Raw genomic sequence first — 16,389 nt, forward strand, 5'->3', positions numbered from 1 at the left:
AAGTGCCCATTGCTATCCGCCTTCTCCAAGCAAGACAGGCACATCGGGTCCGCAATGATCCCAATGGTGGCCATAAGCTGCCCCCTTGGGTTGTGTCCTGTAATAATACCGACCATCAACCGAACGGCTTTCCTTCAAAATTTTAGTAGAAAGTTTGACAGGTTTCTGTTCGGACTTGTCACAAAACACTTTGCAGTTCTGCAACGTTCTAGACCGAACCATTGCTCTTTATGTAAATTACATACATAGTCGCTGATCCAATTCATGATTCCTGCGGAATTGATGCCGATTATTGGTTCTTGAGGAGGAATCGGAATCTTTTATCCACTGTTGGCCAATTCATCGGCAATTTCGTTTCCTTGAACACCGTAACGGCCTGGAACCCATATAAGTACAAGCCTTTTCTGTCTTGTGACAGAATTAAGCTTCTTTTTACATTTTTTAATTATCTTTGAGGTTTACTTCGCGTTCTTCAGGGCTTTCAGTGCAGCCTGACTGTCACTAAAAACTCCAATCTATTTCCCGCTCCATCTCCTCTCGATTATCCATTCGGCTACTTTCAAAATGGCAAACATTTCCGTTTGGAAAACAGTTGCCATTTCCTCCATAGCATACTGATACTTATTACTATCGTTTAAGTACCATCCGGTTCCTAACAACTTAATATGAGAACGATTGCTCCTATTTTGCAACTATTTTTTCATCCAAATACATTTTTTCTTTTTTCTTTCTTCTCTTAATGTACCAAGAGCAATCGCAACATCCGCTTTTTTGTTTGGCTTTTAACAGTTCGACGATCGCAACGAAATGATGATTTATGGATTTGTGTACAGTGTGTCTGGTAGGGACTAGGCACAAATCGCTGCGAATTGTGCCCTCTATGTGAACAGCTTAAGCAAAGTTTGTTGTTGCAAATAGAAAACAAATTTTATATGGCATTTATTTTAGTTTACTACTATTCTACTCACTCATTACTGATAGCAATGCCAGCTGAAAGAGTCCCTTTACTTCACGCTCTCTCTCTCTCCAACTGAAAGGAGAGAGTATTTTCATTTTAGTGATAAGAAAATGTTCTTGCACACGATCTGTGATAACGGCAGCTGGTCAGCGCAGTAAATAAATAGATTACCCCCGGCGACTCAGAATTACTAGCAATTCAGTTCCAGATCAATACTCGAGCGGATTGGGTTAATTTAACGAAACGGATGGTGTGAAAATATTAAATTGAAAATACAAAATACGGGTGCAAACGAATTTCGAACAAAAAATGTATAATATAACTTTTGTTTCATAAGTGAAAGAGAAAAATGATTTAGAAAAAAATATAAAATATATTTATTGCATATAAAATATATATAATTTTCAAAACCGTGCATAAGTTTAGAAAAAAAATATATAAAAAAAATTCAATTATTTAGTGCAAAGTGTGTGATTGCAGTGATAATCACCCAAATTGGTGATGTGAAAAATGGAAAAGTAAAGTATTGCAAATTGCAATTAAATAGCAAATCACCTAACGGTGCTCGAAAATTTCTTAAATTTTACATTGATTTTTTTGTTTTAGAATACTGCATCAAGTGAAGTCGTTTTTCAAAGCGTTAATATGTTTCCTTATTGCCTGCTGCCTCTTGCCGATGGTGTTTTTGTCATTTGTATGTAAGTATGGTGATCATGTGGGCGATTAACTACCGGGCATGATCATCATTTACAATACTTGTAAATGGTAGCAAAATAAAAATACGAAAGAAAATAATTTATTACAAAAAAAAAAAAAAAATTTCATTAGTAAATAGTAAAAATACGAAATAAATAAAATAATTCATTAGTAGAAAACATTTTTATAAATAATTAGAACGTATGTATCGGGTGTTTTTAGCTGCATGAGAACTATCGATATCAATAACTATGGTCTGACACCTGAGAATGGCAAACTGCGTGACATTTCTGTTTGGCAAGTCTTCAAGAATTGTTTAACGCCAGAACAATGTTTGAAAATTAGGGAAGTTTGCTTTGGGAAAAAAAAATAAATCTTTTCGCGAAGTTCATAGAGCTCTTCGCCCATTTTACGTACGGCTTCCAAGCTGGCGTCTTCATAGACCCTTATTTCTGTCGAAATGAGGGAGGTAAATGGCGAGCGCTATCGAGCCATGCTGACTGAATGTTTGTTTCCGAAACTTAATCAGCTAAACACTGACGATATTTGGTTCCAACAATAACGCACAATTTGCCACACAGCGCGCTTAATAATCGGTTTATTGCAATATTCAAGCCACCACTGACGTCATACGGCCTGATTTATTAAAAACAGTAATCAAAAATTGGACTGATCGGTGCCATGATGTTATGATTTTATGAAATTATATACCGGATTATAATAAAACTAAGTCCCAACAGTATTTTTCATTTTATCATTTTAAGTTCTCAATCTCCTAAAAAAACACCCGATATATGTATGCATGTCTTTATATAGCTAAGTAGACTGCATTTCGAAGGTGCTTACTTATCAAATATATAACCACATACACACGTCTACACGTACATATGTATGCACGAGTGTGTGTGTGTATGTATGTATGTTAATGAAGTTGGCTTTCACAAAAAACGAACCAGAATTCCAGTTTTAGTATGTTCTACTATATACATACACACGAACATATGTACATGCACACTGTCATTAGGAATAAAAATGCATAACCGCATAAATAAAGGGTGGTCCAAATACAAGTATATTTCCCTTATAAAATAGAAGGCATACGTGACCTGGGCAGAAATAAGTTTAATATTCATTTTATTACATTTTCATGTTGTTGTTGTTGTAGCAGTATAAACATTCTCTCGTTTCTATATATACGCGGAATTTTTGGCCTGATATAAGTCCGGGTCGTTCCGATTATGTCGAACCGAATGTCGTGGGAGCGCGAATATTTTCATTATTATTGCGTAGTTTCATCTTTGTTTTCTTCTTCACCTTTGATTCTCATTTGTCGCCAGTTGACACTCTAACCAAAATATTTCCCTAGTTGCTTCTATCCACTTAGAAAGTACGCCAGTTCTTCAATCCCAAGCGCGGACAGCGCAAATTTTACTTCATCCTTCGATTGCGTTCGCATGTGCGCTAGCATTCGTTGTCCACCCGAAGCGTCACCCAGAGGGAACGCTCATTAGTATTGCTATACCGGTATAGCAATATACACGACTTGTAGCCTCAAAGCTACACCTACATACGTACAGCACACATCTCCATAATCTACCGCTCTCTCCGCGGTACTGCCAAAACAGGTATTACATCACAGGGTTGGTTAGCTCATAGGCTGGTAGTTATTACGTCTACGAACCTCCGCGCGCCTTAAATAATCGTCTTAAGTCATAGTGGATATGTTTTGCATGCGCGCAGATTCGCTTCCAATCGCTCACCTGATTTCAGCATAAATCTATACGATTTTCTCGGTTTAATATGTTTAAGATTTCGGGTGCATTGGAAGAAGCCCTCTCCGTGCAGATTGAACAGTTTGGGGAACTGTCGTGGCTGAATCTATCGAATTATTTTCGAAATTCACCGTGCCCTGAAAGTAATTGGGTTAGGTAGTCGTTTTTCCCCCATGGTTTCTTTCTTATCATGTCGCAAAGATGGGCATTAACTCATACGTCCCTCCACCCTCTGCCGTCGTGTTCAGATAGCCTGATACACCCTCTCCGGATTTCTTTTGCCAAAAAGTCTACCGGCACTAGTTTTGCAATAACGAAGGAAGCGTCATTCGAAATTGTACGGAAGCCGCAGATAGTACGCAAACCGTTTAGCCGATAAACGGCTATGACCGTGACAACACATCCACTTTGATACTAGCAAAGATCTTGGGCAATCAGGTTTTTGTATAGCATGCCCAAGCGAACGCAGCTCATACAGTTGAACACTTCAATTTCTGTGCCACCAACAAAGTTCTAGAATAAAATCTTTTCTCGAAGTTTCGTACCTTCTTCGCATTTTTGCTTGAACCCATGTGTCTGCGTTAGTTTTTAAATAAAACAAAGTAGCGAAGCCTATCAAGCCAATGCTCTAGTACTTTGTTGTTAGTATCTATGTCGATCTCATAAATAGTTCAAACGATTGTCGTTTTAATGTTCTGCATCATTTCTCGACTAAATTGCACTCACAACATGGCTCACTCTGGGCATATCACACAATAATTTGATTATAGACCGCGATCAAATTGCGCTCTATGATAGCCCATTAAATCACCAAAAAGACCGTCTAAGCTTATGCTCTCAACTTACAATCCTCATGAGCACAAAAATCTTAGTCTCACCATTAATTAAAATAGCTTTTTCAGCAGCATTCGAAAAATTAAAACGCCTCAAATTCTATGATACTTATCTGCGCACCAACTGGATATTCGACAGCCGCTTGCGGGTTTACCGATTCCCAGATATGGCCATTTTCTTTATTGCAATAGCATAGCCGACGAAATTAAATATGCCTTGCAAGTAAAGGCAATGTCATAGCCGAATGGGTTGGTGCGTGACTACCATTTCGGGAGTGCGTAGGTTCGAATCTCCGTGCATGAACATCAAGGAAAAGTTGAAAAAGTTTTCTCTAATAGCGGTCGCCCCTCGGCAGGCAATGGCAGGCCTCCGTGCGTATCTCTGTGATGAAAAAGCTGATCCTGCCGTTTGGCGTCAGCCTAAAACTGTAGGTCCCTCCATTTGTGGAGCAACATCAAGACGCACACCACATATAGGAGGAGGAGTTCGGCCAAACACCAAACAGAAGTGTACGCGCCAATTTTTTTATTTTTTTTGAGTAAAGAAACTAAAGATAATTTTCGGCTAAATTTTGCTTAGAATTCAAGCTGCTGTGAGGCCGCAAACTGAGATCAGACTGAAATGGGCGATGTAAGCAAAAAATTCAATATATTTATGGAAATTACGATCAGGCCAGTTTGTGAACAATTTAATGTTCATGGTGAGGCGATGTTCTTGGATGTAAGTATTTACAAATTTCCGCCAAACAGCAGTCACATTTTCGCTAGTACGCACTGTACGTTAACGTCGACGGCGAGTACTGATGTTTTTATTGTTTATTTATTCTTTATTCCATCAAATTTGCTTTTTTTTGACAAAAAAGCACTCACTTTAGAAAAAGGGTCACAATGTCTACCAAAATTATTCCAATGTAAAGCAAAACAATGCCATTATACGCCAATGCTGTTATGAGGGGAAATGCGATAAGCATCAATCAAACAATCTGTGATTGAAAAATGAACCTGTATTTTGTTCACGCCGTATATACCTATGTAGTATGAATCTTTGGGCGTTAAGAAGAAACTTTGCACCTTTGAAGATTAAAAAATGCCATTAGAAAAACTACAAACCCATGCAAATATCTATTAGATGTGTGCATGTATGTACAAGCACATACAAATGTATAAAAACATAAATTCTAATACATATGAAATATTAATTATACACACAGTAAATACGCAGCTATGTACAATGCAAACACACACACACACACACATACATAGACGCATTCGAAATTTCTAACAATTCTATGCATGAAACAGCATTCACTTAATCTTTAGTGCCTGCACATTTTCGTGGTTTTCTAATAACCTGATAACGTCGCACACAACAGTGCATACATATATACCTACATACCTATATACATACATACATGCATGCATGCAAACATGCAGACCTTATAAATAAATTTAAATCATTTTTATTGAGCATTGCGATTACAGTAGCACGCGGCTCCAGACAAGACTTGAACAGTTGCAATACAAATAAATTTCAGTTTGCTTTTTTTATTTTTAAGAACTTATGAAAATGAATTTCAGATTTTAAGTTCAAGGCCAACTGCAGGTAAATACAGTAAACATTCGCTCCCACAACAGTCGGTTTTACGTAACCGGAACGACCCGGATACAGGCCAACGAATGTCACTTCAGCAGCATTCCTCATAAATATATGGGGAATGTTTATGCTGGTACAACAACACAAAACAGTGATAGGCATCTAATAGCCTAGACAGCCGGCGCGTTAATCCGGATTATCGAGACATTTCATCTGATTAAAATTAAAGTGTGACAAACAGCTGGTAGGCGGATTAGTGAACAGCTGATTAGTTCATTGCATTGTTTAGTCAGTAAAAGGCAGGACCGCAGGCAACAAATACGGGTATTAGCTGCCCTAATACTAAAAAAATCATTTCTTATTAGGTCCGCAACTAAGTTCTCGCTGTTTTTTTATGAAAATACAACTTTATTCTGAAAAAATGGTTACAAGTGAATCATTGAAAGTATTGTCCATCGCTGGCTATTACTTTTCCCCATCTTTCTGGTAAATCTAGTATACCGTCGCTGTAAAACTGTTCATCTTTTGAGTCTATCCACGGATCAAGCCGGTTTTTGATGTCTTCATATGAATGGAACTGCTGGTCAGCTAGACCATGTGCCATCGATCGGAACAGATGATAATCGGACGGCGCAATACCTGAAGAATATGGCGGGTGGCGTAGAATTTCCCATTTCAGTGTTTCCAGGTAGGTTTTAACGGGTTTGGCAACGTGAGGCCGAGCGTTGTCATGCTGTAGAATCACTTTTTCATGCCTCTCCGCGTATTGCGACCGCTTCTCGCGCAGTGCTCGGCTCAATAGCATCTATTGAAGTCGAGGCGACGATGTAGAAGCATGACCTTTGGACTTTGGATTGCTGTAATGAATCCATTTCTCATCACCTGTCACGAGGCGATGAAGAAAACCCTTCCTTTTTTGCCGCTGGAGCAGTTGTTCATAGGCGAAAAAACGACGTTCAACATCCCTTGGTTTTAACTCATAAGGAACCCAAGTCCCCTGTTTCTGAATCATTCCCAAAGCATGTAATCGCTTTGAAATGGATTGGCGGGTAACTCCTAATACTGAAGCACACTCTTCTTGCGTTTGACACGGGTCCTCATTGAGCAATGCCACCAATTTAGCGTCTTCGAAGATTTTTGGGCTTCCTTCACGCGGACGGTCGTCAATATTAAAATCGCCGTCTTTGAAGCGACGGAACCAATCTCGGCACGTTGTTTCGCTTAAACCAGCATCTCCATAAATTTTTTGTAGCTCTCGAAGTGCTTCAGCCGCCATTTTTTCGAATGAAAGAGGAAAATCAATACTTCCCGCAAATGACTATTATTCGGCACAAAATCAGACATTTTCACAAAACCAAAAGTGTATGATACCAAAACAAAATCACTAATGTGTCGAAGCAGTTTGTTTACCATATGTCTAAGCTAGGTTAATGACGTTTAGGTTATGTTGAAACGACTAGCACACACTGCTGGCGGCATCTGTTGACAAACAGCGTGAACTTAGTTGCGCACCTAATAAAAAAAACACTTATTAAAAGGAAACATTTATTAAACAAAATTATTCCTTAAAAAAGTTTCAATTTCTCAAACTGCTCCGAAATATCAAAATAATTAATGTATTGGGTTGGAGGGAAAGTTCTGTCGTATTTTAAATAGGCAGGCAATTTTTCTTGTAAATAAATAAAAACCATCTGGCTAGTGAGTCATTGGGATTTTTTTTTTGTTTTTTTTACCTGCTGTATAATATAAAAGGAGTTCTTTCCTGTCAAAGATGGTTTAGCAAATTTCGATCCGGATATATATCCGATATACATATATCCGAGCCTCCAAGAAAGTTATCGTTCTGGACGACCATTCAAGTTCGAAAATGATGTTTTTCGATCCATGTCAGAAAATAATTCACATCTAACAAGTCGAGAAATTACAGAAGAGTTTGGCATTCAAACAACTGTTAGAGATCACATTAAATCTCTTGGGTTTGTGGACCGTTTCGGTTCCGCTTGAATTAAAATACGACAGAAGTGTTAGTGCAAACTAGCAGTGAATCCAGTCTTTCTTCTTCTTCTCTTTAAAAGTTTGATTATTTTTCATTCACAATAGATATTAACTATCATTTTTCGGCAATGTTGCCACCGAAAATTTTGCTAAGGCGCTAAAATTATGCGAATTAAGTATAGTTGACAATCCGCATTAGTTGCACTTAATTCCTGAGATAATTCAGAATTTATTCGTTAATCCCGATTAACGCCACCGTCTATGCTAAAACACAAATTTCTATAGTGGAGCCTAAAAAGTTCGGCAGCAAATGGTTGATGTGCGGTTTAAATTCGCAACATTTGTATTAGTTCGACTATAAAGGATCGGCTTATTTCGCTTTACAAATTCTATAAAAAATAAGAGTCTATATTTTTCCTATAATTTTTACTTTATTAGTAAGAGTAAGCCTAGCAAATAATTTTGGTATACAACTACAATCCAATATCTGCTTCTATATGTTTTCAGACTAGATGAGATAAGATACTTTTCTTTATTATGAAAATATACATAAATATCTTGAAAACTATTTATAAAAAAATATACAACAATGAAACACACAATTATGCTGACTGTGAAAACCAAATTTGTTACAAATAAGATGCGCAAAGCTTAATTATAACTGCCTATAATTTAAAGCACCAGTGACCAACCAACTAAACTATTCTATCCGCCTATACCAATTCCCTTCAATCAATTATTAACTTCATCTTGGCCTAACGTACCGACATCTGATTTGTTTCAAAATAGGGCACCTTCCTAAGAAGTATGTCATGTTTTCTAATTCGTTTAGCTTACAAAGAGAGCAGTTTAAATTTGTGTGACCTCTGAGGGAATTAAGATCGCATTTGGCTTTCAAAATTCAAGAGATTTTATAATTTTGAATGGTACCGTTGAAATAGCTTTTCTAATATTATCATCTAGGTCCTTGTAGTATGAGACCCAAATATATAACTTTTTCCGTTGGTATACAAGTTTTCCACGCTAGAGTTATAACACATGGACTGAAAAGTCCCGGACCTAACAAAGAAAACACGCTTTTTTTTGGCCAAAATTAGCTGCATTCAACAAAGTAATTTTCATCAAGATTAACGCAATCATTCCAGCTCTATCATTTGAATACCTTTTTTGTAGAACGATTTATCTTTGCCTCAAAATCCTCAAATGACTCAGTTTCAACGGTAACCTCTTCATTCATTCGAGCGAAATTGCTTACCGGCAGGCATTTTTTCAGGTTTGCGAATAGCCAGTAGTCGCTGGGAGCCAAATTTGGTGAATACAGTGAAGCGATTAGGTCAACTCATGTAGTTTTGCTATTGTTTTGATTGACTTGTGTCTGACTTGTTTTTGGCCAACAGTCAGCAAACGCGGCACCCGCATTAAACAGAGCTTTCTCGTAGTCAACTGCCATGCAATATAAAGCCAACTCTGTCTTTTGATATCTTTACGATGTCAGCTAACTCACGCAACTTCACTTTTCGTTTATTCAAAACGATTTTGTGATTTTTTTGATGTTTTCTGGTGTTACCGCCTCATTTAGACGTCCACTGCGTTGTGCATCATCGGTGTCTCTACAACCAAGTTGCAAGTCAGCAAACCATCGCTTTATTGTTGTTTCTGATGGAGCGAAGTCCCCATAACACTTTTCAAGCCATTGCTTCGCTTGAACGCTATTTTTTTCCTATCAAAAAGCAGTGTAAAATTAAAACACGAAATTCTTTTTGGTCTATTGTTTTGAAAATAACAAAAGTAGCGTCACTCTTAGCACAACAACTCACGCACTAATGAATAGAATATCATGAGATTTTAGCAGTTGTCTTTTTAAGATTAGTACTCACTGAAAAAGAGGTGAATGCAATAAAACTGGTGCCATCTATGTGTTAGACTCGGCACTTTTCAGCCCATGTGTTATGCATTTCCGATAGCGGATGCTTTATGTCTTCTGGTAAAAAGTCATGGAAAAAATAAATAAACAAATAAGTAATACACATTAACTGAATACGAAATAAGCTTCATACTCGTATCCATTTGTTAGTCACTAGCGTCATCAAGCACAAGCAGAAAAGTAAGTCACAGCGAACTTTGCCTCTTCCTATTACTTATTAATCAGCTTTTCTTTGTGATGATAAGCGATAAGCCGCACAAAACGAAAATTTGTAAGCAGGCACAATCGTACACAATTGTATACATATACATATGTATGTATGAATGTACTTGTATGTGTGTTGGCACTTAAGCGAATGCTTGGAATGGACTATTAATTCATTATAAAAAATATATAAATAAATAAATGAAAATATAAAACACATATGCATGTATATGTAAATACGTGTATTTGTAATATAGTAGGAAGTTTATTAGCGTTAGGCGGCCGCGGTAGCCGAATGCGTTGGTGCGTGGCTACCATTCGCAATTCACAGAGAGATCGTAGGTTCGAATCTCGATGAAACACCAAAATTAAGAAAAACACTTTTCTAATAGCGGTCGCCCCTCGGCAGGCAATGGCAAACCTCCGAGTGTATTTCTACCATGAAAAAGCTCCTCCATTTGCCGTTCGGAGTGCGCTTAAAACTGTAGGTACTTCTATTTGAGGAGAGCTCTGTCACACACCTAGCAGAAGTGTACTCGCCAATTATTTATTTTCCATTTTTTTATACATCAAGAAGCATTTTTATCAACTGACTAGATGACTAATATCGGGCAAAAAATATAAATTCAAATGTATATTATCTCACTGAAAATTTACACAGTGATAGTGAAAAAATTAGCATTAGTAGAGGTTTAGTGATAATACAAATTTTTTTTTACTATCACTAAACTTTTAAAAATAATGGATTTTTTTTAATTATCACTGAATAGGTAGTGATGCTAAATAGATTTCCCTACAGGGTTATATGTGAAATTTAGACGCTAAGGCGCTTACAGATAAACCCACACTTAAGTACGAATATATGTATGTACGAGTACATATATTTGAATATAACAAATTCGCATCTAAACTAAAATTCACTTATATTGCATTACTGATTAAGAGGGGATAAATTCATTAATTACTTATTTTGATACTCGCACTTATAGATTTATGTACATTCTTAACTTGAAACCCTTCTTAAATCACGTTTCAGGTGTCCACTACAGTGATGAGCTGGTTAATTATGTGCTTAGCATCAAATACCCAACGCTCACCATCTCCAAATCGAAAAAAATTCGTACTCTTATCGATACACCACGCAATGCGGGAGTATTTCACTTTCTTCTTCAAATTAAAGGTCAGTGTGACTTTGAACAAATAAAACGTTACTACGCAGACAATTTGACGGATGCGCGTGACAAAGCTGGGTATTTGTCTTTTCCCAAATTACGCCAGAAGCTGGTGACCTGTTGGGGTCACTATGCTTGGGTGAATGATAACAGGTGAGTAGAAATTTGTAAGTTTGCTTTCTGAAATACTGTGTTGAACTCAAGGCTAGAAACTAACAAGTTACTGAACAAATAAATAAAATGTAGGTATATGTCGATAAATGTGGAAGAAAACTTTTAACTGTTTTGTTTTTTGGGGCGGTCAAAACTTTAATCGTTCTTATGTAGTTTTAGGTATTTAGTATAAGAAATATCGAAAACAATTGGTTTATGAGGTTATAAATTTAGTTAAAGATCCGATTGGTTACAGTGGTTCAGGTTCCCAAAGCAATTTATGGATTTGTGGATGACGAACGGTGACTAATTTGCGGTTATGGTAGCCACTTCATGCTGCTGATGAAGTTCATCCAATTTTTGATCATATCAGCAGACGTAGGAAAGAAGTGAAAACCAAGAAGCTTAAATCTTAGTCCCGCGAGAGCGAGGCAGCTAAGGGCAAGAGTGAAACAAGTTACAATACTTTAGGTGTGAGCTCAAATTTCATGTTTAGGTGCTAAGATGATTCCATCTCATCTTCCATACATTAGATTAGATTAGATTCTGACGAGGTTCGCACTTGGAACTCATGGTATTGTGTACCCTCCACTCAACATGCAGTTCCCTTATTAAACTCAATATAAAGCTGGGTTGGATTGAGCGTATGTGCCTTTCTTCTGGCTACAGCTGGCCAAGATGTCTCAAACTTCTCCGCGCTATAGCGGTGCATTCCTGTAGAAGGAGTATTGGAGTCTCCTGGGACTGGTCGCAGAAACGACAGGAGTCAATAAACCATATCCCGATCATTTTCAGATGGCTTCGCACTCTGCAGTGGCCTGTGAGAATACCCGTGAGCAGAATTTCGCTGGGGTAGCCACATAGTTTGGTGCCTGCTAACCTCCCTTAACCTTAGCTCTTCACTCTACAACTTTTCCTTGATGGCGTGTTGTCCCATAGGAAGAATACAATCATTGTTAGGCTCGTGCACCTTCTCTAAGCCGAACTCTTTCCCCACCATCTGCTCCAATAATGCTAATTTTTCTGTCATTTGAAAACACAACTATTTCTCAATCAAATGATATCCGATTTGCCCTGTTTTTGCAGCATTCTATTCTTTTAAGGGGCTAGTAAAGTTTTTTGCAGGTCAACTTGACTCTACCTTCAATTCCGTTAGCCTCATTTGAATCAGAAAGATGTTGTCAATCACCGTCATTAAGAAATGTAAGTTTCAGATGGAACTCATCTTGCCCATTCAATAAGCGTAATTTTCCTGGTTATGTCCGGCCTATGATTCTTCTAGTAGTGCGGATTACTCCGTGCTGCCCAAACAATTAACGACCTCCCTTTCTTGTTATTTTTTACGCCATAGACAAAGCCGCAAAAACGAGAAGACTAATGAATGGACTTACCTTCAGAAAACTTTACTATTTTTGCTGTTAGTCAAGAAGCAAGGCACTGGCCTCTGCGCACATCAATTCAAGATGTGTTAAAGAAGGTCGCTCTCGCTTATCCAACAACACAACACCACACTTTGTTGGGTCTCCGGCCAGTCTGGAGTAGAGTGAAATTAAAGAACGGATGAGTGTGCAAGGAAAGGCTCTGAGCTTGACCTTCAGCAAGTGGTAGAGGACATAAGCATTCCTCTAAACGAACTGCATACTTCGATTGACTTCTGCGTGATCGCGGGAACCAGTAGAAGGTGGTATCTAACTACTAACTGCAGGGTCTCCAAAGCGCTCTGGCCAAAACTGAATCTTAAAAGGACAATATGTCTGCTTGGATTCAACTGATCAACTACCAGCATCCTCACAGGTGTACGGGTCACTGCACTTTTGGCACCCTAGTCAGTAGAATGGGTGTACCTCACAATAAGTGTACTTGCAGCAGCTGTGCAGATGAAGAAGAAATTGAGTCGGTACAACACCTCATCTGTGAATGTCCTGCACTTCAAAGAAGCCGTGCCAAATATCTTCGCTATTATTATTACAATTTGAAGACCTGGGAAATTTGCAAATTGTCTGACTACACGGACTAGTTACCTTCTTAAAAAGATCTTAATGGCTTAAGCAAGGGGATGGAAATCAAATGCAGATATCACAGTGGGTCTCATAGCCACTGAGTGTCTTGTCTTAGACAAGCAACCCAGCTAATCTTTTTTTTTTGCAGAGGAGGTTAAAATCGAAAATGTTAGAAACATCATCAAAGTTTCCGTCACACCAGTGGTATGTGGGGCTTTCTTCTTATCCATTCATCTAGTTTGGGGATCAACTTATGCGTCAATCGTCCTTTGGAGGAATGATCCCATCATTTTGGCACTTTGCTATCGTACGTTCGTGAGTGATACAGTCGCTTAAGTTGTTCTGCTCGTATATCGAGGGGAACTTTACTCCCTATAACGCAGATGGCATCATTAGATACTGTTCTGTATGCACATGCTACTCTGAGCGCGCTAAGTCTGTTAGCTTGCAGCACCTCCTTTGAACGTCTCGTTCGTCCTCCTGACCATCATACTGGGGCGGCGTAAAGGAGAATAGAGTTAGTAACCATTGAACGAATCTGTCTTCTACTTTCTTGGGGTCCTCCAACATTTGATAGCATACGCATGATTGCGTTATTCTCCCTCATTGCCTTGTTACTGGTTATTTTTTGATGCTCCTTGAATGTTAGCTTCTCATCGATGTGTACTCCAAGATACTTTACCCATGTTTGGGATGCAATGTCATGTTCTCTTACTCTTATAGAATCTAATGTGGTTTACCTTTTGCTTTATCATTTGGTCTTTCCAGCTCCTTTAATATTAACAATCACGTTGTACTCAGCGCACGCACTTATCGCGGACGTCCGGTCAACGATAGTAATATACAAGACTTCGTAAGCGAATTGGCTACCAAATATATACCATCCGACTTGCCACAATGGCAGGTGATCGTCATACCAACCGCATCAACTACTTCGAATGCAACAAATACACTACCAGAGGCTTTAACCGAAAATACATCACTGCCACAAACCATGGTTTTTTTTTTTTTAGTAGTTTTTTTTTTTTTTGTACTAATTTTCTCAATTCCCTAGGGTGATCACTACTATGTGTTGGTCAAGGTACATCATCTCATCATAGCCGAAGAGGACGATCTGCATATAAGCGAAATATTGATGTTGCAAGAAAATGGTCGCAAACCTGTAATCGATATTGATCGACTAGAGGGCGCCATGAAACCACAACCCCTATCCTATTTCGTGCGCGAACCCATACACATACGTCGGCTAATCAACCACATAGGCGCCCAGATAGTGAACTACTGGAATGCTTTCATCTATGAGTTTGAGTCACTAGAGACACCCGATGGTTATAGGCCGGTGCATATTACCAATATTACGCAACTGCTGTCGGTGCTGTTGATCGTCGCCGTCAATGTATGCCTCGATTATAGACGCACGATGCAAATGCGCCTAAAGTTGCGACGCCGCTACAATGTTCAAAAAGATAACTACGGACGTGTGAAGATATTCAGTATGCTGTTGTTGAAAGAAATTGATCGACGCAATCTCTCACTGCCCGCCGCTTGGATGGCCATTTGCACATCTTGGCATCCGGCGAATGTTGCAAAGACATGGACCAAATTCCTGTGGCGTGTCAACATCAACAATACAGTGTTGCTGCCCTATCGCATCTACTGTGAACTAATGGCGCTACGCGACATCGTCTTCAAAGGCCAAACACATCTGACGCATACGCACATCGGACGCATATCCATCTATTTGCCCATGATACTTTATGCGCAAATTGAGTTCTTTAAAATCGGCTATGAAATTTTCAAAGCACCAGTGAATATCTACGAAGAGCTTTTCGTCAATCCCTCCAAGGAAGCGAATATTTTACAAATGAAATCGTATTCCGGACGCAAAATTGTCTCCTTCTCCAAGTCCATTAATGCGACTGAACTACGACAACGGCTCAATTTTGGCGCGGAGGTACGAGAATCTGATTTCATACTATCCTGTCTGGCCGGTGCTTTGCGCGACTACTTCGCTATGCATAGTAACGTGGCACCAGTTCCGAAGGTGCTCAACACCACTTGTCGCACGATTGCGAAAGGTTACTTCACCGAAAAGGCGGGCAATAAAGCGCAAAATATCGGCGGCGTAGTCTTTTTACAATTACCCCTGCAGGCGCCGGGGCGTGAACATGCGCGTAAAATGCATACCATCGTTGAAAATATACGCTCCAGGCAGATTATGATCTATTTGGCGTCAATGGGTCAGACGCGCTTCGATCTTTTGACTGCATTAGTGCCGCGTGTTCTGACCAAAGTTTGCCTGAACTTCTTTTCGCACAACTTTCCCGTCACTATAACGGAGATACATGGCGCTTCGTCGGAGTTTCAAACAATCTGGGGACATGTGGTGGAAGATGTGCTACTCTTCAGACCGCCGCAATCAAAAACTTGTAGGATTTGAAATTTTATATTTTTGTGTAGAAAACATACAGAAAATGCATGGATTTATTTTCTTTTTGTGTTTACAGGTTTATCACTGAATATTCACCGTTTTGGCGATCGATATCGTTTGGCTATAATGGCCGACACGCAATTGGGGCCGGATCATGCCCAGATATCCCGTGCATTTGAGAATTATATAGAAACTGTGTCAATTTGAAATGGTTTTAATTTATTAATGAATTTCTGTGATTAAGTAATTTTGTAATAAATATAATTTGGCGAAGTGAAGAACTAAAAATTTCGAAATATAATTAAATTTTTTGAAAAAATGTTTAAGCGATTTTCGCCTGCCAACTTAAGTGAGTCTGTTATCGCTTTTTTGCATTCTGCTGGCACTCCCCAGCACATCCGTTAGATCGGAAATAAAAAAATCGAAAATAGAGTAAACTCGCATTTAAATAGATAAAAGATTTACTAAGTTGTTTATTTTTTAATAGAGGTACTTGCAGTAAGGAGGCGTCTGTGCTTTGTGGAAAGCTGTTAAGAATTGCATTGATAATTGAAGCAAGCCGAATTTTAGGAAAATTACTCAAGGTGAAAAGAACAAGCTTTTGGCACCAGTGAAAGAGTGTAAAATTCGGAAAATAGTAAAATTTGTTAAGTTCGC

General features: G+C 38.6%; 1 protein-coding gene across 2 annotated transcripts; it reads left to right on the forward strand.

Moving 5' to 3' along the window:
• Nucleotides 1–1,152: 1,152 nt before the first annotated feature.
• LOC128863572 (uncharacterized) lies at nt 1,153–16,081 on the forward strand. Of its 2 annotated transcripts, none has more exons than XM_054102796.1 (6): nt 1,153–1,476; nt 1,565–1,656; nt 11,013–11,301; nt 14,070–14,298; nt 14,356–15,730; nt 15,809–16,081. In XM_054102796.1, the coding sequence occupies exons 1-6, from the start codon at nt 1,469–1,471 to the stop codon at nt 15,937–15,939; spliced, it is 2,124 nt and encodes a 707-aa protein (XP_053958771.1). In that variant the 5' UTR covers nt 1,153–1,468; the 3' UTR covers nt 15,940–16,081. The 2 variants fall into 2 exon arrangements, with proteins under 2 accessions (XP_053958771.1, XP_053958772.1); XM_054102797.1 differs by having other exon boundaries at nt 1,565–1,652.
• Nucleotides 16,082–16,389: the final 308 nt, after the last annotated feature.

The sequence above is a fragment of the Anastrepha ludens genome, chromosome 5, assembly GCF_028408465.1.
Source record: "Anastrepha ludens isolate Willacy chromosome 5, idAnaLude1.1, whole genome shotgun sequence".
Taxonomy (NCBI): domain Eukaryota; kingdom Metazoa; phylum Arthropoda; class Insecta; order Diptera; family Tephritidae; genus Anastrepha; species Anastrepha ludens.

Coding starts and splice junctions, on each gene's coding strand:
- LOC128863572 (XM_054102796.1), top strand. Junction 1,657..11,012: donor GGTGTTTTTGTCATTTGTAT/GTAAGTATGGTG, acceptor ATCACGTTTCAG/GTGTCCACTACAGTGATGAG. Junction 14,299..14,355: donor CATCACTGCCACAAACCATG/GTTTTTTTTTTT, acceptor TCAATTCCCTAG/GGTGATCACTACTATGTGTT.